The sequence below is a fragment of the Drosophila obscura genome, unplaced genomic scaffold (assembly GCF_018151105.1).
Source record: "Drosophila obscura isolate BZ-5 IFL unplaced genomic scaffold, ASM1815110v1 contig_97, whole genome shotgun sequence".
In the NCBI taxonomy this organism is placed as follows: Eukaryota; Metazoa; Arthropoda; class Insecta; order Diptera; family Drosophilidae; genus Drosophila; species Drosophila obscura.
The window spans coordinates 1,671,358-1,693,708 of NW_024542891.1; the positions used below are offsets into that span (position 1 = coordinate 1,671,358).

The 22,351-nt window shown below is 45.4% G+C and overlaps 3 protein-coding genes and 1 long non-coding RNA gene across 4 annotated transcripts; 1 reads left to right on the forward strand and 3 right to left on the reverse strand.

The window, feature by feature from the left end:
• The first annotated feature begins 344 nt into the window (after nt 1-344).
• LOC111080168 (glycosylphosphatidylinositol anchor attachment 1 protein) lies at nt 345-2,929 on the forward strand. Its single transcript, XM_022375634.2, has 5 exons — nt 345-628; nt 693-1,043; nt 1,117-1,317; nt 1,392-2,575; nt 2,635-2,929. Exons 1-5 carry the CDS (start codon nt 451-453, stop codon nt 2,806-2,808), a joined length of 2,088 nt encoding a protein of 695 aa, XP_022231326.2. The 5' UTR covers nt 345-450; the 3' UTR covers nt 2,809-2,929.
• LOC111080170 lies at nt 2,836-4,077 on the reverse strand. Its single transcript, XR_002608467.2, has 3 exons — nt 4,029-4,077; nt 3,661-3,965; nt 2,836-3,595 (listed from the first exon to the last, which is right to left on the reverse strand). It is a non-coding gene; the product is annotated as an uncharacterized LOC111080170 (long non-coding RNA).
• Nucleotides 4,078-11,439: 7,362 nt separating this feature from the next.
• On the reverse strand, nt 11,440-12,909 carry LOC121405483 (227 kDa spindle- and centromere-associated protein-like). The gene is made up of 4 exons (XM_041596186.1): nt 12,640-12,909; nt 12,318-12,570; nt 11,751-12,198; nt 11,440-11,677 (listed from the first exon to the last, which is right to left on the reverse strand). Exons 1-4 carry the CDS (start codon nt 12,907-12,909, stop codon nt 11,440-11,442), a joined length of 1,209 nt encoding a protein of 402 aa, XP_041452120.1.
• Nucleotides 12,910-15,337: 2,428 nt separating this feature from the next.
• On the reverse strand, nt 15,338-17,669 carry LOC111080174 (paramyosin-like). Its single transcript, XM_022375643.2, has 2 exons — nt 17,415-17,669; nt 15,338-17,354 (listed from the first exon to the last, which is right to left on the reverse strand). Exon 2 carries the CDS (start codon nt 17,349-17,351, stop codon nt 15,465-15,467), a length of 1,887 nt encoding a protein of 628 aa, XP_022231335.2. The 5' UTR covers nt 17,352-17,354; nt 17,415-17,669; the 3' UTR covers nt 15,338-15,464.
• Nucleotides 17,670-22,351: the final 4,682 nt, after the last annotated feature.

Below are 22,351 nucleotides of genomic sequence, written 5' to 3' on the forward strand. Positions count from 1 at the left end.
TTCCTTTGAAAATGGGCGTAGCTTCTAATTCTAATCAGAATCAATTATCTAGTCGGCAAGCTGGCTGCTTTGGCTGGCTGCTGATTCGACAGTAGGCCATTAAAATGAGCAAATAAAGTCTAACTGGAATATAAAAAACGGCGCCAGCTAACATTTTTGTGAATAATAATAAATAAATAAAATAAAACAAAAGATTTGTTGTAAATATTCAAAACCGATTGCTGTTGCACATAAGGATCGATAGTATCGACTGTGATTCATATATCGATACATCGATAGTGACATCGATACTATCGAAGTTATCGGTATCAAAATGAAACTATCAATGAAATAAGAATAGTTGTAGCAGTAGTGTTGGGCAACGTTTTTGCCGCCAACTTGTTTTCAAAGCAGCCCTTGTTTCATTTGTTTTTATGGAAATTGTGATATTGTGAGTGAGTTGCAACGATAATGGGCCTGCTTTCGGATCCGTCGATTTCGACGCAAAACAAAATAGTAGATAGTCTGGCAAAGCATGTGCGCAAGGTGTGCTGCGGCTTTTATGTCCTCGGCGTGGCTTGGCTCGCCTGCCTGGCCCTGCCCGAGTTCAACCACGGCACATATCTGTCCGAGAACGCCCTGTCGCCAGGTGAGTGTCTCTTGCCCAAGTACTTGAGAGCGATCTGAGAGTGGTTTTACTTTGGCTGACCTAGGTCTGGTCTACCCCGAGATTCGCATCGATGCGAATCGGCTGGCCATCCAGCTGCTGGAGGAGCTGCAGCGCGAGCGCAAGGAACACATATCGACGACGCCGCACGCCTGGATTGCGGCCAAATTGAACGAGTTCGGCCTGGAAACGCACACACACAACTACACGCTCCGCTATCCGTTTGGTGGGGGCAAGGAGTATCACGGCAAAAACATATACGGCATTCTGCGGGCACCCCGCATCGCTTCCACCGAGGGCATTGTTTTCACAGCACCCTACCGGGCCCCCTCCTCCGTGCACCCAGACATCTCGCCCAGTGTGCCGCTGCTGCTGGCATTTGCCGATTTCGCCAGACGTAAGTGCCTGTGAGCTGAGATCTGCTGCCGCATGGGAGCGTACAAATTAACTGAATTAAATCATTTACGCAGGCAAGAACTACTGGGCTAAGGATCTGATATTTCTGATCACCGAACAGGAGCAGCTGGGAATGCAGGCCTGGCTGGAGGCCTACCACGATGGCGATCGCGTGCTGAATGTGAGCAAGGCCTACCTGCTGCCGGGCAATTTGCCAGCACGTGCAGGCTCATTGCAGGCGGCTCTCAACATCGAAGTGCAAGATCTGGAAATTGGTTAGTTATTCCCATGGCAACAGGCAACAAGCAACAAGCAACAAGCAACAAAATCTAAATCAATTGCCTTTCAGACTATGTGGATGTCAAGATCGAAGGCCTCAACGGCAAGCTGCCCAACCTGGACATGTTCAATTTGGTGCAGCGCATTATGGCACGGGAGGGCATCATTTCTGGCTATAAGCAGACCATTCGAAAGAAGCGTCGCTCCAATCCGTCTGTCTTCGAGAAGAATCTGCGCCAGATGCTGGCCATGCTGGCGACGCAGTCGTCAGGCGTGCCCAATGGCAATCACGGACTGTTCCATCGCTATCGCATCGATGCACTGACCATTGCAGCTGCCAAGCGACAAACGCATGCCACTCTAAAGGGTAACGCCGGCTCGGCGGCTGTGCCGCTGCTGAAGGCCATCGAGGGTATTGCGCGCAGCCTCAACAATCTGCTGGAGCGCTTCCATCAGAGCTTCTTCTTCTATGTGATTGTGAACAATGATCGGTACATCTCCATTGGTGACTATATGCCTGCCCTGGTGGCCCTCGTCGCCTGCGCTTTCTTCAAGGCCTATCTAGCCTGGTCAACGCTGGACTCTGAGGTGCAACAGCCAGAGACAGGGACAGGGACAGCGACAGGGACAGAGACAGCGACAGGGACAGAGACAGCGACACCGGCTGAGACACAGAGTGGGGCTGAGCCTGACACAGACACCGACAACGACACCGATACCGATCTCGATGAGGGACTGCCCTATGGCTCCGTGCTGGTCTATCTGACGGCTGTGCTGGTCATCGGGTATCTGGGAAATGTGTTGCCACTGCAGCAGTACTTCCTGGAGATACCGATGGGCGCTGCGCCACTGACCACCTCCGTGCTGAGCTTCCTGACCCTCATCGGTTTCATTCTGCCCTTTGTCGTTGTCCTGCCGGCGGGCGGCCTGGAACTGCTGCACGTGGGTTTCCTGCTCATCTTTGGCTGCTCTCTGATCATCGTCGGCCTGCTCAACTTTGCCCTCGGCTTCTTTGTGGCCGTGCTCACAGTACCGGTGGTAATAGCATTGGATACCAGCGAGAAGAACTGGAACGGTTCAATGCGTAATCTGACGCGTCTCATCACTCTGCTGGTCAACCCCATGGTGGTTGTCTATCTCATCGTTCTGTGCATGAGCTTCTATCAGTATCCCGAGCTGAAGCTTGACAAGCTGCTATTGCGCGCAGCCACCGCCGCCATGGATGCCTCCGCGTATGGTCTCATTGACTGTGTGGTAAGTTATCGCCATTAAAGCATTTGTTCTGCCTAACATGCGCATTCCTCTTGCACTAGATCTATGGCAACTGGCTGTACTTTGTCGTTAGCACGGTTTTCCTGCCCCTGTGGATTCTCTGTTGGACACTGGCCCTTTCCAAGCGTCGTGACATTGCCGACTATTCCGACTATGAGGAGTCGCAACAGCACAAGCCCCAGCCACAGCCTCAGGCCAAGTTTAAAACAAATTAAACTATAAAATTGTATTCCATTATTTGGCGGCTGAGATTCCATTTATTAATTTAGTTTGTTTGCATTAACTTAATGTCCAAAGAAATTACATATAAATATTTAAGCTGGAAAGCAGCTGTCAGCAATCAATCGCTGCATTAAATGGGAAAGTGGGAATCAAAAAGGGAATTGTGCTTATTGTAGCTGTAGATCCACTCCAAGCTGTTTGCGCCCACTCGCTGCAATACACGAATCATAATATCATTTATTAATCAGTTTTATTCGAATCATAGTCGCTTTAGGCGCAGTTCGTCCTTCAATGGCAACAGCACATGTGACTGACTCACTTTGTACCTAGCAACTTGGTAACTTCTCAATGTAAAAATATGCATGTTTTTACTTGCTTCAGGCACGGCAGGTACTCAGTACGTTTTTTTTTGTTGCTTGTGTTTTTTTTTTTCCATGCTTGTGGATTGATACTGGACCCATTCCTGGATACTAGAAGGCAGAGCAGAGCACGTTCTTCTTTTGAATAAGTGGAAAACTTTTCGACTATGACACGCAACTTAATTTAAACTTTGCAATGCTGCCAAAGGCGACTTAAGATGGCAACGGCAACTGGCGATGGCGAAGGCGACTTCGTCGGCTTTGGCAATTAGTTATGAGCATGGATTTGGCTCAGTTAAGGGGATGAGGAATGCGAGGGGCTTCTCTACTGGTGAACTCGCCTGCCCTGCCTCTCAATTGACAAGAAAAGTTTGCTCCCACTCACATGCATCCGCGTTCTTGCACCACGCCCCGCCCCCTGCTGTTGGATAGGAAACTTGTGAGTCAAAGTTGTGCACAGTGTGTCGAACGTTAACCAGAAAGTACCTGCAACAATTATTGATTTTTTGTGTGGAATATTGCTTGTGTCCTTGGAGCCCTGGCACTTTGTTCTTCGTTTCGGTCTCCCGTGCGATCATTATTTTATGGTAGGCTATATTACGGTCGCAGCGTGCACAAATTTGTTCGTGGCTCAACTGAGTCTCTGGCGCGACGTGGATTGCCGTATTTCAATACAATTTCTTGGTGCTTGGCCCGGCAATTGTAATTGTTCAGGATCTCACTGAAGTAAGGGTCACTTTTCATGGTCTGCTCCTCCGAGCTATCGACGTTCTGACTGGAGTTCATATTGACTATTGCCGCAAGTAAGCGTACAAGTATGCAAGTGTTTATTTTTAACTTTTTAAATCACTTACCCGGTGTGTTTAGATTCTGTTTGTTTTACTGATATTGTGTTTATTCAAGGTTTAGTTTAAGACAGAGAGAAAGAATCTTTGTTATGCAGCTGACAGCCATTTCGAATGTTTTCCTTTTCGTTTCAATTTTTTGATTTAATGTTTAAATCATAGTTTGTAGTCTAGTGTGCTGTGCCCTGTCCACCTCCTCGTCCAAGTACTTTCAGACTGCAGCCAGACTTGACGCAAAAATTGGCGAGTCGATGTCACATAATTGCCCCATAATTTTCGCAAAGTGCTCGATGAGAGACGTAAGTCCAAAGTGCTGATGAAGAGATAGTGAAATGATTTAAATGACCACAAACAAACCGTTAACGCAAAGGCTCACCTCTCCTCCAAGTGCCGAGCAAGACGAATTTAGTGATAAGTTGACGATGCGTCGTCCGCTATGCTGAGGACCATCGACTTTTTCAACTCGCTCTCTCGGCTCTCAGAGACACAAGATCTAGTTTCTAGAAAGAGATAGCAATCGTTGTTGTTGATGGTCTTTGAATGAGAGCAGATATGGTGATGTCGTCACCGTATTACTAAATACACCTTGGTGCTGAGTACTTGAGTCAATTAGGCAAGGAAGTAACGTACGGTAACGGAGGCAACGGACACACACACACACACATCCCATCAAAGAATGGTTTTAGTCGTCTCTCTCTCCCTCTCTCTCTCGGCTCGCATGCACTCACCACGCTTGTGCTCTTGCTCCTGCTCTTGTTTGCCATCCATCTAAACAAGCTTATCTTCCTCTATTATACTTCTGCTTTCTTTCCTTTCTCTGCATTTGCATTGCTATTGTTTTAGGTGGGTGGCGTGGCGTGGCCTGGGCCTGGACATGGTGAATGTCAGTTGCGAGACGGTGGATGGCAGGAGAAAGAACTAGATGGAAGACTGTTGAAGGCGGCTCTGATTGTCTGTAAATAAAATCGTGACTTTTATATTCGCTGTGCCAACTTTGATTAAGAGCAGCGTCAGAGTCGTGGAGTTTACTTGCTGCCAGGGACGGGAGGACGGGGAGTGTCGGGAATTTATGCAGATACGAGTGCCGTGCCAGTACAGGTACAGGTACAGATAGAGTGGTAGCCAGTGGTGTACACAGCGTACATATGTACACAAATAAAATTCAACAACAAACTTTACAAATTGAGAGAGATATTGGCAGTTTTTACGGCATTTTTATTCGGATGCAATATTATATCCCGTTATTTGTTTACTTACACACCCTCACATCCACCATTCGCTTTCCGCTTCCACATCTGCAGGTACCGCACATCCGTCCTGCGCTTTTGTTTTTTGCGACTGTTTGGGCTCTATTTGCTTTGTTCCCGCCTTTCTGTGCGTTTGTTTTCCATTTCACCTGAGCACACACATATGTATGTATGTATGTACACTCTAAAGTGGGTACCATGATTTCGACCAGATGCTTGTAACACAGAACACAGAACACAGAACAAAGCTGATCCGACCCCATAAGGTACATATGTACATTTATTCTTGATCAGCCCATCAGATGGCAGGATTAATGGAAACTGTTTGTAGCTATCACACAAATGATCACATATGTACATATGTATGTACGCATCTTTAAGGGGCATCAAACGCGTCGTTGCCAGTAACAGTAACTAGCCATTCTCTCTTATCTTTTTGTTGTTGTTGTTTGCTGATGCTGCCAGTTGCAAACGAAACGTGTTTCGACAGCGTGGACAAAAAGCACGCAAATAACTGTTAAAGTTGATTTTCTCATCAAAAGTAAACACAGCAAAACAATGCAAGAGAATGGAAGAGAACATCGGCAAAGCGAACAATTTGAAAGCTCGATGGGTAGTCGGCTCTCTCTCCGCACGCAGCACTTGTGACTAAAACAAAGAGAACACAGAGGATCCACACGAGTTCTCCGCGCTTTTTAGCAACAGCCAAAAAAAAATGCCTGGCATCAATTTCTATTTTTCTGATGGCTTTTATTTTAATTTTATTTTAAATGAATTCGAGTATTAGATTGAATTTTATTTAATGTGTTAAAACGTTGAAAAACCTATAGCAAGAGATAGTCCCAGTGCGGAGCTCTGGTCTCCGGTCCAAACTTTGCCTTCAATAAGAAGATTGGTTTGGGACTGTTGTTACTGCCAGTGGCTATACTACCGCAGCCAGGTGACGATCAAGACATCAACCTGGTGGGGATTCCATCAAGCTTAGTCCTTGGGTTAACCCACGTGGGTTAGCCATTAAAAAATGTGCCATTTCTTTCTGATATTTAAGGCATATTCGTCTAAGCACAGCGCACAAGCAGAACTATACTTATGAACTAAAAAAAGAAGTCACAATTTACGGACTTATGTATTTTCAAAAATTCCAACAAGTTGAACATGAGCCAAAGACAATTGTTTCACATTTAAGAAAGTAACAAACGAACACTTGTACCAATAGCTGATTCTGTGTCTGTCTTTCCTTCTGTCGTGCTCGTCGTACAAGCCTCAGAGACTATAAGTGCTACAGTGGTCGGAATTTGTGTTCGGGCTCCTGTGATATCTCACACGGAATCAATTAGGACTGCAGTGTCAGTACTCATATCATAGAGCAAAAACAAAATGTTACCAACGACCCGTAAGATTTCAATTACAAATTTATTGCCAATACCAAAACTTTGATCCACTGAATTTATATTTTGGCTTTTGGGCTTCTTCATTTTGTCTTGTGGAAGCCGCAAATGTATACCATAAAGTCGCAGTGTTATTCAACTCGGATATTTTCACGGTGGTGGAATCATCTGCCTCGTCTAGCGGAGTGATGCCTGACGAGGCACATGACTCTCGTATGTGTGTCTCCGTGTGCTTATCCCCAAACTTTGTCACAGTTAAATGACAATAAATGTCACACAAAACGCCATAAGGACACACACACAAACACACAGTCGCACATCTCTCGAAGAGATGAGAGAGGCAAGCCGTTACTGATAGGAGACGACGAACATGGCGACAAGGAGACAAGGAGACGGGGAAAGGACATGCTCGTAAAAGGCAAAAGTTGTGTACGCCAGCTACATCAGCATCGTATAAAAGTTTGCCTTTTCAGTCGCCCTCCACCTTGTTGGCCAACATGGTCGTATTTTTGTATACCCTTTGCAGGGGGTATGTGCCCAACTATACCATCCAAATACCATATCATCCATATCCAAGCGAATCTATCTGTAATATCTGGAATATTTAGCGTTTAGTTTGGGGAGCTACCGATCCACCAAGATCCTTGTACACCTATGCATAATCCTCCAAATTGTCTGAGTGCTGAAATTCGAGCCCCAGAAAGTAGACTACACATTTGTGTTTGCCATCATATAAATGGCTGCCATACGACCAATGAATCATTGAAGTGTATCTAATGCTTCGGCTCGTCTCCTCATTGGCCTTCTCTGCTTGTTCTCCTCTTTTTTTGTACATACTTAAGCCTCTGAATGAGGCACGTCATAAACTAGCCGTAAAACAGCTGACAACAGAGAGGGATGGGCTGCTCACCCTGTAGGTTGGGGACCACAGGCCCTGTGGTATGGAACCACCTGCCCAGCAAGAGCACGACATAAAGTGGGGAATTCAATGCCAGCCGAATTAAAGCACTAAAAAAGCGCACTCGCACTCCCCTCCCACTCCTGCGGTGCAGGGACATGTTCCTTGGATAGAATGTCTCCCCCAGCTCTATTTCAAAGAATCTACAAGTGGTAGGCAACAAACATAGCTTCAGTTTTCTGTTGAGCTCCAACCACTTTAATCCATGGATAAAACCGTGGCGATATTCTTGGCTAGAAGGGCAACTAGCCCATCGGTTTTTTTTCTTTTATAAATTAAGTGTGTTATTTGTAGCATGTACAAAGCTTGTACAAATGTTAAATGTTGTACCAAATAAGTCTTGGGATATTTGCACTTTCCGAACTCAGGCCACTGGAACTATGAATAATGAATGAATGATACGCTCTTAATTTCAATTCCCTTTCCATTCGCACTTTCCATTTCTTTGTTTCATTCCCCTCTACCCTCTGCCACTCCACTGTACCGAGGGCAACATCCAAGGGCAAACAGACTTATGTTCTGAGGTTCTCTTTTTCGAACGTTCTTTGTGCAAATAAAGTTTTGGCTTTTGACTTGTGGCCTGGCTTGATTGTTGCACAAGGCTGCTGCTGCTGCTGCTGTTGCCATGTCGCCTTGTAGCCTTGTAGTCTTGTCTGTCTCACTGGTGGCAGGGGGCAAACAGAATTGAAGATGAAACCACGCACGCAGCAAATGCACAGTGCAATTTTGTTTCTTTTCTGTTCCGTTCCTTATTGCACGTTGTCTATTGCAGCCATTACTCAGGCGACAGCAGCCTCCCACTCATTCGTCCTCCCGCTATCTGCCGCTCTGTGTTCATGCAAACACGTTTCTGATTAGAAATCAACAACAACGACAGCAGCAGCAGCAAGAATAAGAACCCAAGACCACCAGGATACGCAGCTGGGAGTTGGCTTGCAGAGGAATTGGATGCAGGGGTCTTGGATGTTGAGAATGCAAAGAAAGGCGTTGCCATAATGACAATGCCACAAGAATGAATTGACAGGAGAGATTCAGAAAATTGCAGCTATTGGTAGAGACTCAGAGCTGCACAGAACAACGCAACTTTAACCAACTCATGTCTGAATTTACAAATAAGCATTTGTTGAAAAATGTATTTCAAGAGTCTCAGTGCACCCGTAAATCGATCAACTTGTGTAGCAATTAGCAAATACTAGCGAATCTTAAGTGTAGAAATTAAAACGGTTCGTGACGAGTAACGAAGAAGTTATATGGGCAATGAAGCAGGAAATTGGCTTGTATCCACGGCTGATCTCTGGTCGGATATGTGTATGGGTTCATAAGGGTAATCTTCCAGTTATTTGCCCGTGCATCTAGTTGGGAGTGGTATTACGGAAAAGCCAGGGAACGGAAACCGAGGGAGGTGATAAGATAAATAGGATAGAGTAGACAGGAGTAGAAATCTACCGACGCACAGTGGGGCCTCAGCCGCAAAGAGGTGGCAAAAGTCAATGAATTTTTTGAACGCTTTGAATAAATTCAATACACAAATCTGATAGAGATTTTTCCATTATAATCCCAAAAATATATATACTGACTGAGTACGGGTATAAGTAGAGTCGCGTCCCCAGAAGCGACTCACACGTTCCTACTCGTTTTTTTTTTAGGTTCATTATGAGGTTTATTGTAAACAATTATCAGAGACAATAAAGTACAATTACTTAACGTACTGTTACTTTTGATTAGCAACTTTTGTTAAGGGTCAAGGATTTCTTTTTCTATTTATAATTCACTATTTGAAGTTAAATGCGGGACCAACGGACGAATACGGGGATTTTGCAACAATAATTTATATGTTCCTGGTTGCCAAATCGGACGGATGGATGCGATTTAACCTTCGCCTGGTTCTGCTCCCTACCAATCTTCTAGAGGGGACGTTCGGGTGGCTCCTTAGTTTGGTCAAGCATCTTGTGGCTTGTTCGTTAATAATGTCACCGACTGAGGGGACCCCAAGGTCTTTGGCGATGTCTCTATTACGGACATACCATTCAGCACCACAGATATTTCGGGGGGTCTTGTTCTGAAACATCCTGATCTTGTCCAGGTTCGTTTGCCATACCTCCATGCAGGTGCCAGGATTACGTTATATATGCGGATTAGATTTGAATAAAAGAAAATGAATTCCAGTGTCTGAATCTCCGACGCTCACAGCGCCTGCTATCTCTTTCGCTCTTCCCTGATCAGTGTGCGTGCGCCACCTGGCGGAGTGAGCGAGATATAACGGCCGCATGCTGATTCTTTTTGTTGGTAAGGGTCAAAAAAAGAGCTGTAGAGGTAGCTAATAAATATTCAAAAATTCGAATAAAATCAGTTGCGTGGAATGAGTACGAACCAAGCTTAACCAGCGCTCTCTGTGTCACCCATCTGCGTTGTGTCTGCTGAGATGCGAAGTCTACTTGTCCCTGTCCCAGCACAATCAACAGTGTGCTCTGCCCGCATATGTAAATTGATTCTCTGTTGCAAGCAGCCAGACAGACACTTCGATTCGAGGTTTTTGTCGTTCTGAGGACTCTGATTGAATGAAACTGACTGAAGAGGAAGGACCAATCTCAGTCAGAAGAGCAGCCTCAGCCTCCCATATATATTAATTGCAGTATCCATTTCCGAAGCAGCTGGCAATGATTTTCCTTTCATTTGAGAGACATTTAATTTCTGTCGAGCGTCTTGGCAATAACTCCGAGCCCGTGTCTGTGCCTGTGGGAGTGTGGAGTGTTCTCGGGAAGTGTGTTGCCTGTGGGAGTTCTCTGCCAGCTCCCTCGATTGGCAACCACAAATGCGATTGAGCTAAAGTTGCTGCAGGAGTAGAAAGGGAGCTGGAGAACAGGAGAAGCAAGGGAAAAATGAGCACTTTGAGGCTGAGTACACCATCAGCTCTCTCAGTCCCTCAGTCTCCTCCGTTAGCTGCTCAATTTGTCGAGGCTCGGGCCATATCGAGCATTCTTGATAAATGTCAAGGGCCATTGTGCAAGTTGTCAGTCACCCTCGCCTGTGCCTCCTCGATATGTGTAGGCCTACAGTATCGATTGCTAGCATCATGCCAACGACTCATTAAACTTGTGCACAGAATTAACAATTTATGCATGTACAAATGAAGTGTGCGTATGTGTGTGTGTTTGCACTTAGTGAGCGCTTCTTCATTCAGCTAAAGCCCAGCCCAGTTCATTCCAGCCCACTCCCACACCAAAGCTCCCTTTGCTATGCAACCCTCCATCTGCATCTTACAGTGAAAACTTGCAGCTTACTGTCCGTTGTCCGCATCTCCACTGTCCGCTGTCCACTGTCCGCTGTCTGTTGTTTCAACTTCAATTATAAACTTTAAATAATTCAGCCTCGACCTGCCACGACTGTCCTCAGCTTCTCCCACGCCCCGATATACATATTTCAGCTCACTTAAGCCGCCAGCACAGCCAAAAGAAAGAAATAAAGAAAGCTCTGGTAAGTTTCCGTTGCTGAGGCATACTGCCAGATACTTAGCCAGATGACAGACGGTTGTAAATGAAAAAAAAGTCACAAGAATCCCTCACAACTTCAAACATCACATAGCTGGTAGGGAATAGGGAATGGTTGGCTAATACTCCGATAATCCTTGAGATATTGGTGTATACTCGTAGCCGAAAAGCTTACTTAAGCGTGCCCCACGATATATCGGACTGGGCCTAGTAGCCGGCCTGCTATACCTCTCGACTGAAGACTGAGCTGCACTCAATACAAGAAAAGACATTGATCTCTGATCAGCCAATGGTTGGCTGATTTAATCAAAACAAAAACCAAAAACAATTGCAGCAAATTTAACCAAAATGTTTCATGTTCGAATGGGTGGGCGTGGCATCAATACTGGTGTCCTGCTTTTCCTGCTGATTGATAAACTCCTTGAATTGCTCGGCATTCTCCTTGAGCGCCATGAGCAGACTCTGCTGCGTGGTGGAAATGTCCATAGCTGGGGTGCGAGCGCAGGGGCTCTGCAGCGTGAGCTGCAGCTCCTGTTCCTTTAGGATTTTCGCCTGCCTCTTGTTGCTCTTCTGCAGCCTGCTCATTTGAATCTCAGCACTTCGAATTTCAGCCAACTTCTTCGCACAGCTACTGCAGTTCTCTGGCTCACATTTCGCCTGCAACTGCTGCAGCTCGCTCTGCAACTGCTGCAGCTCGCTCTGCAGACTCTTCTTCTCCCGACGCCAGCCTTTTGGCCTGCTGCTCTGCATTGAACTCTACGCTCTGTAGACTTTGCTCGAGCTTGGCGATTTGTTCGCGCTGCTCCTGCAGCTCGTAGCTGAGCACATCCTTCTCGTGTGAGGTCTCTGAGTGCAGCTGGGTCAGTCGATCCACCTCCGTTTGGGCAGCCACCAAGAGGCCTTGGTGCCGATCCAGCTCCAGGCGCAGCGCATCCGCTGTCTCCCGCTTCGTGGACATGCGCCAGTTGTCCTCCTTCAGCCGATCACATTCCTGTTTGAGATGCTTGTTTTCCTCGCTCAATTGCAGCATGTCCAGTTGAATGCTCTTCAGCTGGCTGTCGGCCTTCTGGCGGCGATTGCGCAGCGCATCCCGTTCAGCTATCAACGGATTAATTTTCTGCTCTAGCTGCGAATAGGTTGTCGCCAAATTTTGTTTCACTGCGCCCAATTCCTTTTCCATTTGCACAAGGCGCAGCTGCAGTCGCGTTTCTCCTTACTCAATGTGGTCACAGTACGTAGTGCCTCCTGCTCCTGCTCACGCAGCAGGAGCAGCTCCTTGTTCCGCTCTTCCAGTAGCTTTTGCAGATCATCTGTCAGGCTTTGGGGACTGCCCATGGCCCGAGGCAGCTCCTCATTGAGTTCGCCAATGCGATCGGCGCGACTGAGGCCCACGCGAGACATATTATTCTTGAGCAACAGATCATCGAGGGAACTGAGCTCAGCCAGGGTCTCCTCCATGTGGCTATTCAGCTGGGCATTGCCGTGCTCCAAGGTCGCCCGTCTGGCCTCCAGCTGCTGGATGTACTGCTGCTGGCGCACGTTCTCCGGCTCCAGCTGCTGGCATCGATTCTGGGCCAGTTCGAGCGAGACCTTCAGCTCATGTATCTGGACCTCCTTCTCCAGCACCATGGCCTCAAAGTCCGACTCCAGGGCGTTGTATCGCTTTGTGATTCTATCGAAGTCGTTCTGTTTCTCATCTTCATTCTCCAAGTCAAAGAAAACGGCCTTGGACCCTTCATCCAGCAACTTGCTGCCTTCTGGCTTAGCCTTGGGCGCCGGACTCTTGCCCGATCCGCTCGTGTCGCTCATTTTCTACGAAAGTGTTGAAATTATTTAATACGAATTTAATCTTATTTTTAATTTATTTCGTACCGCTTTAATTTTTTTTTTGATTAAATCATCGCATGGATGACAGGGGTTTGATCGCAGCTGCGTTGCCACATTGATCAGATACTGGTGTGTGACTTGTTGTCTAGTTTTGCAGGAAAGGACGCTTGATGGGCCCAAGGTGTGTCTCCAGAAATATGTGTTTAGTGAGATCTTGAGAGTTTGACAAACAGATCGAAGTGTGTAAACCTCCGAATGTTTTGTTTAAATCTTGTTTGTAAAATTTGTATCTTTTTGGTAGTTTGGTTGTTGTTTATTGTTATTTATTTTATTTGAAATTTGGCCTGCACAGACTTCCTGTCAGCGAGCTTGACAGGCGTTATATTGCTTGTAAAAAGTCCCTTCCCTATACTTTATTAATCTAAAATGATTTATCACAAAATGCTTAAAAGTCCATATTAGCGCTTTTTATAAACTGTGCCAGTTCTCTGAGGTGGAGTGGCTCTTTTTTGATCAGGAGTTCATTTAGATCCTTATAATATTTAAAAATTCGATACTTACCCCTGAGACGGACGAATCTTTGGCATTTAAAAAGCAGATGTTAGCGGATTCTGTGACATTACATGTCTCACAGATATCCGAATCAATCGCTTCCATTTTGTAAAGAAAGGCTTTGTCGTACGTGTGTCCTGTCATCAGTCTGTTTATTGTCTTTATGCTTTTTGCATTCCATTTTAAATTATAGTGCCATGGTTTTTTGGGTATGTTTGGAAAGATTTCGATTAAGCTGGTGCACTTGTTAGTACATTTTTGTTTATACTCCTCGTTCCACTTTGTGTTCCAAGGAGTTTTTAATTTCCCTTAAGGCTTCTTTTACACTAAATTGTATGTAAATGATTTCCCCTTCTCGTATGGCATCTTTATCGTTACCCCTTTGTGCCCTGGAATCCATAGAATATCCAGTTGTTGCACGCCTGATGTGTCGATAATATTGTGAATTTCTCTTACTATGTATGAGTCTGTTTGTTTATTGTTTACTAGTTTTATCGCTCCTAGACCACGGCTTTCTTGTATCCATTATTGGCACATATCTCACTCGCTTTTTTTATACCTATCAGTTCGGCCCCTACTGATGAAAGCCTAGTTACTGTTCTATATTTATATATATTACCACTAGGTAACTCTACAATTCCTATACCACACCTGTCCTACATGACCGATGCATCTGTGGACAGAATATTCCAGCCTTCTTTTGAATATTTTTCCAAGATTTCAGAGAATCTGGCTCTGATTTCACTACTCGACAAAATCCAACTTTTTTTTCCTCAAGGATCCAAACCGACTTTTTCTGATAGATATGGGGCTTTAAAATTGTTTAAAGAATTATGGTTTTTTTTCCATGGCAGAACTTTTTTTTTTGAAGAATTTTTGAAGTCTGGTATTTTTTTTAAGCTTTTTTCAGAGGTAGCGCTTGTTTTTTTCACATAACTCTAGTATCTTACGTCTGATGGTAAAGAACTTTGCTATTTTGAAAAGACAATTAAAACAGCTAGAAGTTAAGCCCAATCACTTTGTGATTTCAGCTTACCGTCTGGGTAAGTTGGGCCCGCAACCTTCCAAAAGGTATTTTTTGTTAAATTTTTTCATTTTTTAGGTTTGGTTAACGAAATTTAGCTCCAAAGTCTTTCATAGATTTTAATGACAAACCTTACACGACTCCTACTCCTTTCCCCCAAAAAAAAAAAGGGGCGGAATCTTTTTTTTTTTTCTTTTTTTTTTTTTTTAAAGTCAAAAATCGCCATAATTTTTGCATTTCAATGTTTTATATTTCCCAGACGGTAAGCAGAAATCACACACAGTTTAGCTGTTTAATTGTCAGCTTTTTCAAAATCATCAAACCAGACTATGTGAAAAAAAAGCGGCACCTCTGAAAAAAGCTTAAAAAAAATCCCAGTTTTCAAAAATTCTTAAAAAAAAAGTTTGGCCATAGAAAAAAAAAATATCATCAAACCATCAAACCAAACTAAGCCCCAAATCTTTAAGAAAAAGTTGGTTTTGTTCCTTGAGGAAAAATCGTGTTGACTAGTGTTTCCTCCCCCGAGTATTCTTCTTTGTTCTTTGTCATTTCTTTTTCTCTTACATTAATCTTTTTACAGTGTTTATAATTAATGTTTAATGTGTTTATAAGAAAGTTTTAAATTCTTCTAAGGTACCAGTGTAACTCGTCTTTGTTAGCGAGAAATTGCCTGCACAGTGAAATTGTAAAATGAGAACACACGACGAACGATGTGAACACGACGAACGTTTTATTAAGAGTGAGTGATAAAGTGATACTTCAGATAATGGTGTATACTCGTAGCCGAAAAGCTTACTTAAGCGTGGCCCCACGATATATCGGACTGGGCCTAGTAGCCGGCCTGCTATACCTCTCGACTGAAGACTGAGCTGCACTCAATACAAGAAAAGACATTGATCTCTGATCAGCCAATGGTTGGCTGATTTAATCAAAACAAAAACCAAAAACAATTGCAGCAAATTTAACCAAAATGTTTCATGTTCGAATGGGTGGGCGTGGCATCAATACTGGTGTCCTGCTTTTCCTGCTGATTGATAAACTCCTTGAATTGCTCGGCATTCTCCTTGAGCGCCATGAGCAGACTCTGCTGCGTGGTGGAAATGTCCATAGCTGGGGTGCGAGCGCAGGGGCTCTGCAGCGTGAGCTGCAGCTCCTGTTCCTTTAGGATTTTCGCCTGCCTCTTGTTGCTCTTCTGCAGCCTGCTCATTTGAATCTCAGCACTTCGAATTTCAGCCAACTTCTTCGCACAGCTACTGCAGTTCTCTGGCTCACATTTCGCCTGCAACTGCTGCAGCTCGCTCTGCAACTGCTGCAGCTCGCTCTGCAGACTCTTCTTCTCCGACGCCAGCCTTTTGGCCTGCTGCTCTGCATTGAACTCTACGCTCTGTAGACTTTGCTCGAGCTTGGCGATTTGTTCGCGCTGCTCCTGCAGCTCGTAGCTGAGCACATCCTTCTCGTGTGAGGTCTCTGAGTGCAGCTGGGTCAGTCGATCCACCTCCGTTTGGGCAGCCACCAAGAGGCCTTGGTGCCGATCCAGCTCCAGGCGCAGCGCATCCGCTGTCTCCCGCTTCGTGGACATGCGCCAGTTGTCCTCCTTCAGCCGATCACATTCCTGTTTGAGATGCTTGTTTTCCTCGCTCAATTGCAGCATGTCCAGTTGAATGCTCTTCAGCTGGCTGTCGGCCTTCTGGCGGCGATTGCGCAGCGCATCCCGTTCAGCTATCAACGGATTAATTTTCTGCTCTAGCTGCGAATAGGTTGTCGCCAAATTTTGTTTCACTGCGCCCAATTCCTTTTCCATTTGCACAAGGCGCAGCTGCAGTCGCGTTTTCTCCTTACTCAATGTGGTCACAGTACGTAGTGCCTCCTGCTCCTGCTCACGCAGCAGGAGCAGCTCCTTGTTCCGCTCTTCCAGTAGCTTTTGCAGATCATCTGTCAGGCTTTGGGGACTGCCCATGGCCCGAGGCAGCTCCTCATTGAGTTTGCCAATGCGATCGGCGCGACTGAGGCCCACGCGAGACATATTATTCTTGAGCAACAGATCATCGAGGGAACTGAGCTCAGCCAGGGTCTCCTCCATGTGGCTATTCAGCTGGGCATTGCCGTGCTCCAAGGTCGCCCGCCTGGCCTCCAGCTGCTGGATGTACTGCTGCTGGCGCACGTTCTCCGGCTCCAGCTGCTGGCATCGATTCTGGGCCAGCTCGAGCGAGCCCTTCAGCTGATGTATCTGGACCTCCTTCTTCAGCACCATGGCCTCAAAGTCCGACTCCAGGGCGTTGTATCGCTTTGTGATTCTATCGAAGTCGATCTGTTTCATATCCAGCAGCTCGCCGCTATGGGCGCATTTTTCATCGAGCTGCTTGCACTGGATGAGGGTCTGCTGCAGCTTGGACTCCAGCTGGGTATTGCACTGCTCCGCCCACTTCTTCTTCTCGCTCAGTTTATCGAGGCGGCTCTCCAGACTCCGGCGTATCACCTGCGTGTCCGCCAGTAAATCCTTCGATTGCTGCTTCTCCTGACAGGCTCGCTTCAGCTGCTGCTCCATGCTGCCCGCACGTTTCTGCTCCTCCTCCAACTTTTTGCGTGTCTCTGCGGCCCGCTGGGCCACTTTGACGTGCGCGTGCGACTTCGATTTTATCATCTTCTTGAGCTTGTGTATCTGTGCCTGCTGCTGGAGTCCCTGCTCCCAAATATGCGACAGCGAATTGCTTTGCGAATAGCTGGTGATCCCCTCATCTTCATCCTCCAAGTCAAAGAAAACGACCTTGGACCCTTCATCCAGCCACTTGCTGCCTTCTGGCTTAGCCTTGGGCGCCGGACTCTTGCCCGGTCCGCTCGTGTCGCTCATTTTCTACGAAAGTGTTGAAATTATTTAATACGAATTTAATCTTATTTTTAATTTATTTCGTACCGCTTTAATTTTTTTTTGATTAAATCATCGCATGACAGGGGTTTGATCGCAGCTGCGTTGCCACATTGATCAGATACTGGTGTGTGACTTGTTGTCTAGTTTTGCAGGAAAGGACGCTTGATTAGACGAAAACTATATCTCCAGATTTTGTGTTGGGTGTAATTAGTGTGTGACTTATTGTCCGATTATTCAGGTTCGGACGCTTGATGGGCCCAAGGTGTGTCTCCAGAAATATGTGTTTAGTGAGATCTTGAGAGTTTGACAAACAGATCGAAGTGTGTAAACCTCCGAATGTTTTGTTTAAATCTTGTTTGTAAAATTTGTATTTTTTTGGTAGTTTGGTTGTTGTTTATTGTTATTTATTTTATTTGAAATTTGGCCTGCACAGACTTCCTGTCAGCGAGCTTGACAGGCGTTATATTGCTTGTAAAAAGTCCCTTCCCTATACTTTATTAATCTAAAATGATTTATCACAAAATGCTTAAAAGTCCATATTAGCGCTTTTTATAAACTGTGCCAGTTCTCTGAGGTGGAGTGGCTGTTTTTATACCCGTACTCAAAAAAGAGTTAAGGGGTATATTAGATTTGTGGTAAAAGTGGATGTGTGCAACGCAGAGAAGGAAACGTTTCCGACCACATAAAGTATATATATTCTTGATCAGCATCAATAGCCGAGTCTATATAGCCATGTCCGTCTGTCCGTCCGTCTGTCCGTCTTGATGAGCGCCTGGATCTCAGAGACTATAAGAGCTAGAGAAACCAAATTTGGTTTCCAGACTCATGTGATATCACACTGCTACAAGTGTATTTCCAAATTTCGCCCCGCCCCCTTCCGCCCACACAAAAGACGAAAATCTGTGGCAGGCACAGTTTTAAAGATACGATAAAACTAAAAACGCAGTATCGTAGAGAATGCCCATATCTACCAGATTGCCACATCTGAATCAGATCGGATCATAATTATAGCCAGAATGAAGAAATTAATTTTCAGTTGCTTCCCCTCCCCCTCCCCCTCCCGCCAACGACAACGCATCTCATTTTCCTTCTCGCTCGCACATTCTGCCGTTGTCAGTAAAATTTAATGATACAACATTACGCATCGAAGGAATTGGAGGTCAGTCAAAGACCAGCAGAGCACGAGTAAATGTTCTAATAAAATCACTTCACGGCGGATTTACGCAAAGAATTGAAGCATTCGTACTACCTCAGATAATTGCTGATCAACCAGCGCAGGCACTCGATGAAATGAACTTGAACATACCAAACAATTGCCCATTGGCAGATCCGGATTTCTATAAACCGGGAAAGGTCGACATGCTCATCGGAGCAGAACACTATTATTCGCTACTACTCCCAGACCAAAAACAGCCAAAGTCAGGAGGTCCGTTGCTGCAAAATACAAAATTGGGATGGATTGTGGCAGGAAAAATCAGGTCTGCACACAACTCCGCATCCATTTGTGCAATTGGACTCAACGAGCTAATGGAAAAATTCTGGACTCTGGACAATTTAGAGACGGAAGAAAAACCACGCACGCCAATCGAAGCACATTGCGAAGCTCACTTTATAGAGAACTTACAAACAGCATCGGATGGCAGGTTGATAGTAAAACTCCCTTTTTCCGAACACTCTTCAGCCCTGGGGGGGTCTTTGGAAACTGCAACGAAACGATTCCTGGCATTAGAGCGACGGATTTCACCAGACACCTGGAACGGCTATGTGGAATTTATGAATGAATATGAAGGACTTGGACACATGAAGATGGTCCCAGCAACTCAAGTGCCGGAGAGACACTACTTCATACCACACCACTGTGTACTCAAACCTGAGAGCACCAGCACAAAGTTACGGGTCGTGTTTGATGCATCATGTAAATCAACAAGTGGAAAGTCTCTAAACGACATTCTGCATGCCGAACCCACAGTTCAGAGTGAACTTATGTCCATTCTACTACGTTTTCGTATACATAAGTACGTATTCACAGCGGACATCGAGAAAATGTACCGACAAGTGTGGATAAGTCCAGAGGATCAGTTTCATCAGATGATAGTCTGGAGAAACAATCCATCTGAAGATATCAGGTACTATCGCTTAAAAACAGTCACATATGGGACCACATCTGCTCCATTCCTGGCAACGAAATGTCTGGATCATTTGGCAACTCGGAGCCAAAACAGATTACCTATTGGATCTGCTGCATTGAAGAACGATTTCTATGTGGACGACTGTCTTACTGGCGCGGATACCATTCAGGAAGCGATACAAGTTCAACAAGAACTTAATAAAATATTGCTACCGTTCGGCCTTAAACTTCGCAAATGGTGCTCCAACAACGACCAGCTCTTGCAAGGAATCCCTAAAGAGGACATTGTAAACGACGTCAAACTAGGTGAAACATTAGAGCAATACAGCGTGAAAACGCTGGGTCTCATTTGGATGCCAAAACAAGACCAACTGCGAGGACGAACCACAAAAGGCCAAGCAACACGCATCACCAAAAGGGTCGTGTGCTCAGAATTGGCCCAAATCTTTGACCCATTGGGTCTCTTTGCCCCGGTGATAGTCAAGGCAAAAATATTTATGCAACAGCTGTGGGAGATTAAACTCGATTGGGACGATGAACTGCCATTACAACTCCAAAACGAATGGAAGGAGTACCGGGAGGACCTACAATCATTAAACTCAATGGAGATTTTCCGGCACGTATATGATGGAAAAGTGCCAGTCACCCAGGATCTACATACCTTTGTAGACGCATCGGAACGAGCCTATGGCGCGGCAGTGTACGTACGAGCCACCTACAAAAACAATCAGGTCTCTGTACGACTATTATGCTCAAAATCTCGAGTAGCACCCACCGCCAAACAATCCCTACCACGTCTAGAACTGTGCGCTGCAGTTTTAGGTGCCGAACTCACCAATCGAGCTAGAAAGGATCTCCATATGAATCTTGACACAGTATCAGGAAGCTTCTGGACTGATTCCACCGTTGTACTGTCCTGGATTAACGCATCGGCGTCCACATACCACACATTCGTGGCAAATCGAATCGCCAAAATCCAGGCATTGACTAACCAATTACAATGGCGTCATGTTTCATCAGCCAACAACGCAGCAGATGTCCTTTCAAGAGGAATCCTAGCAAGCTAGCTAAGGGATCATAGTCTATGGCTATACGGACCATTATTCTTGCACGGATCAGGAGATAAATGGACAAAACCACCCATCATTGAGCCCAGCAATCTCGAGAGAAAGGCTAAGCATGTCAGCTTGCCAGTCGCATCTAGCTCTCTCGGAGAAGAGTTATACACATGCAGACATAGCAACTCGTTCAACAAACTACAACGTATTGTAGCGTACATGTTTCGCTTCTGCTACAAAACTAATAGGGCACCTACAACGACACTTTGCGCAGGAGAACTAAGGCGTGCTCGCACTTTGATCCTACGAACGATTCAACAAGTTGAGTTCACAGCGGATTTAAAACAACTAAAACGCTATAAAACAGTGGATAAAAAGAGTTCGATCATTTCGTTATCTCCCTTACTAGGAGATGATGAGCTCATCCGAGTTGGCGGAAGACTCGAAGAAGCTCAAATTCCGTTCAACGCAAAACATCCAATCCTGCTACCGTACAACGACCCAATAGTCAAAATGATTATGCGTGAGCTTCATGAGGAAAATCTGCATTGCGGTGCCCAAGCATTAAGGGCAATTGCAAGACAACAATATTGGATTATCAACGACAAGACGATGGCTAGAAGCATCATACATAGCTGTATTAGATGCACCAGAGCCAGACCAAAGCTGATGCACCAGATCATGGGCAATCTTCCAGCACAAAGAGTCACGCAAGCACGCCCATTCCTTAATGCAGGCGTTGACTACTGTGGACCAATTATGATCCACCATAAAATCCGAGGAAAACGGCCAGATAAGGCATACATTGCCGTATTCTGCTGCTTCTCCACAAAGGCTGTACATCTGGAGTTAGTAAGTGACTTAACCACAGATGCATTCTTGGCAGCACTCCGGCGATTCCTTAGCAGACGCGGGAAGTGTCAGACTATTCATTGCGACATCGCAACAAATTTCGTCGGCGCAAATAACAAGCTAAAGGAATTGAAAGAAGCAATATTTAGCGAAAAGGCACATGCTCTGATCACAAATCATTGCAACAAAAAACAAGTGGATTTTAAATTCATTCCTCCTCGGGCCCCATCGTTTGGCGGCCTCTGGGAAGCTGCGGTAAAATCAGCGAAAAGGCTGCTAGTTACAACCACAGAAACAGCATCCTTGACGTTTGAGGAGCTGAACACAGTCATAATCGAAATTGAAACAATTCTCAACTCCTGACCCATAACTCCAATGTCAAATGATCCAACGGATACAAGTGCGCTTACTCCAGGGCATTTCCTGATCGGTGAACCTTTGACCGCAGCACCTGACGTCAACACCGATCGTCAAGAGAAAACTCTGGTTAAGCGCTGGGAATTGGTTTCACGCCTAAAACATGCATTTTGGAAACAATGGTCTACGGAATACCTCCACGAACTACAAACTCGCCATAAATGGAAAACCACCGCTCCAAACGTGACCGAAGGATTATTAGTTTTGGTGAAGGAAGACAACCTTCCAGTAATGAAGTGGCCAATGGGTCGCATCATCAAAACTTATCCTGGGCAAGACAACCATGTACGAGTGGTTGATGTCAAAACATCGTCCGGCGTATACAAACGCCCCATCAGTCGTCTCGCCCCATTATTCTCAGAGGAGGTAGCAACAAAACGCTCAAAAAATGCTATTCAAGACATTGCGGAAATAAAGGAGCCACCAACACAGCGAAAAAGGTTATCATTACCTACACTAACATCCACATTGGTAGTGTTACTTCTCATGCTGCCATTAGCATTTTCACAATCAATAAATGTGACGCA

Excerpts from the sequence above, each read along its gene's own strand:
- LOC111080168 (XM_022375634.2), top strand. The coding sequence starts at position 451 with ATGGGCCTGCTTTCGGATCCGTCGATTTCGACGCAAAACAAAATAGTA. Across the intron at positions 629-692 it reads CGAGAACGCCCTGTCGCCAG|GTCTGGTCTACCCCGAGATT; the intron begins GTGAGTGTCTCT and ends TGGCTGACCTAG. Across the intron at positions 1,318-1,391 it reads AGTGCAAGATCTGGAAATTG|ACTATGTGGATGTCAAGATC; the intron begins GTTAGTTATTCC and ends ATTGCCTTTCAG.
- LOC121405483 (XM_041596186.1), bottom strand. The coding sequence starts at position 12,909 with ATGAGCGACACGAGCGGATCGGGCAAGAGTCCGGCGCCCAAGGCTAAG. Across the intron at positions 12,199-12,317 it reads ACGTACTGTGACCACATTGA|CTGAACGGGATGCGCTGCGC; the intron begins GTAAGGAGAAAC and ends ATCCGTTGATAG. Across the intron at positions 11,678-11,750 it reads GCAGCAGTTGCAGGCGAAAT|GCTGCAGAAGAGCAACAAGA; the intron begins GTGAGCCAGAGA and ends TCAAATGAGCAG.
- LOC111080174 (XM_022375643.2), bottom strand. The coding sequence starts at position 17,351 with ATGAGCGACACGAGCGGACCGGGCAAGAGTCCGGCGCCCAAGGCTAAG.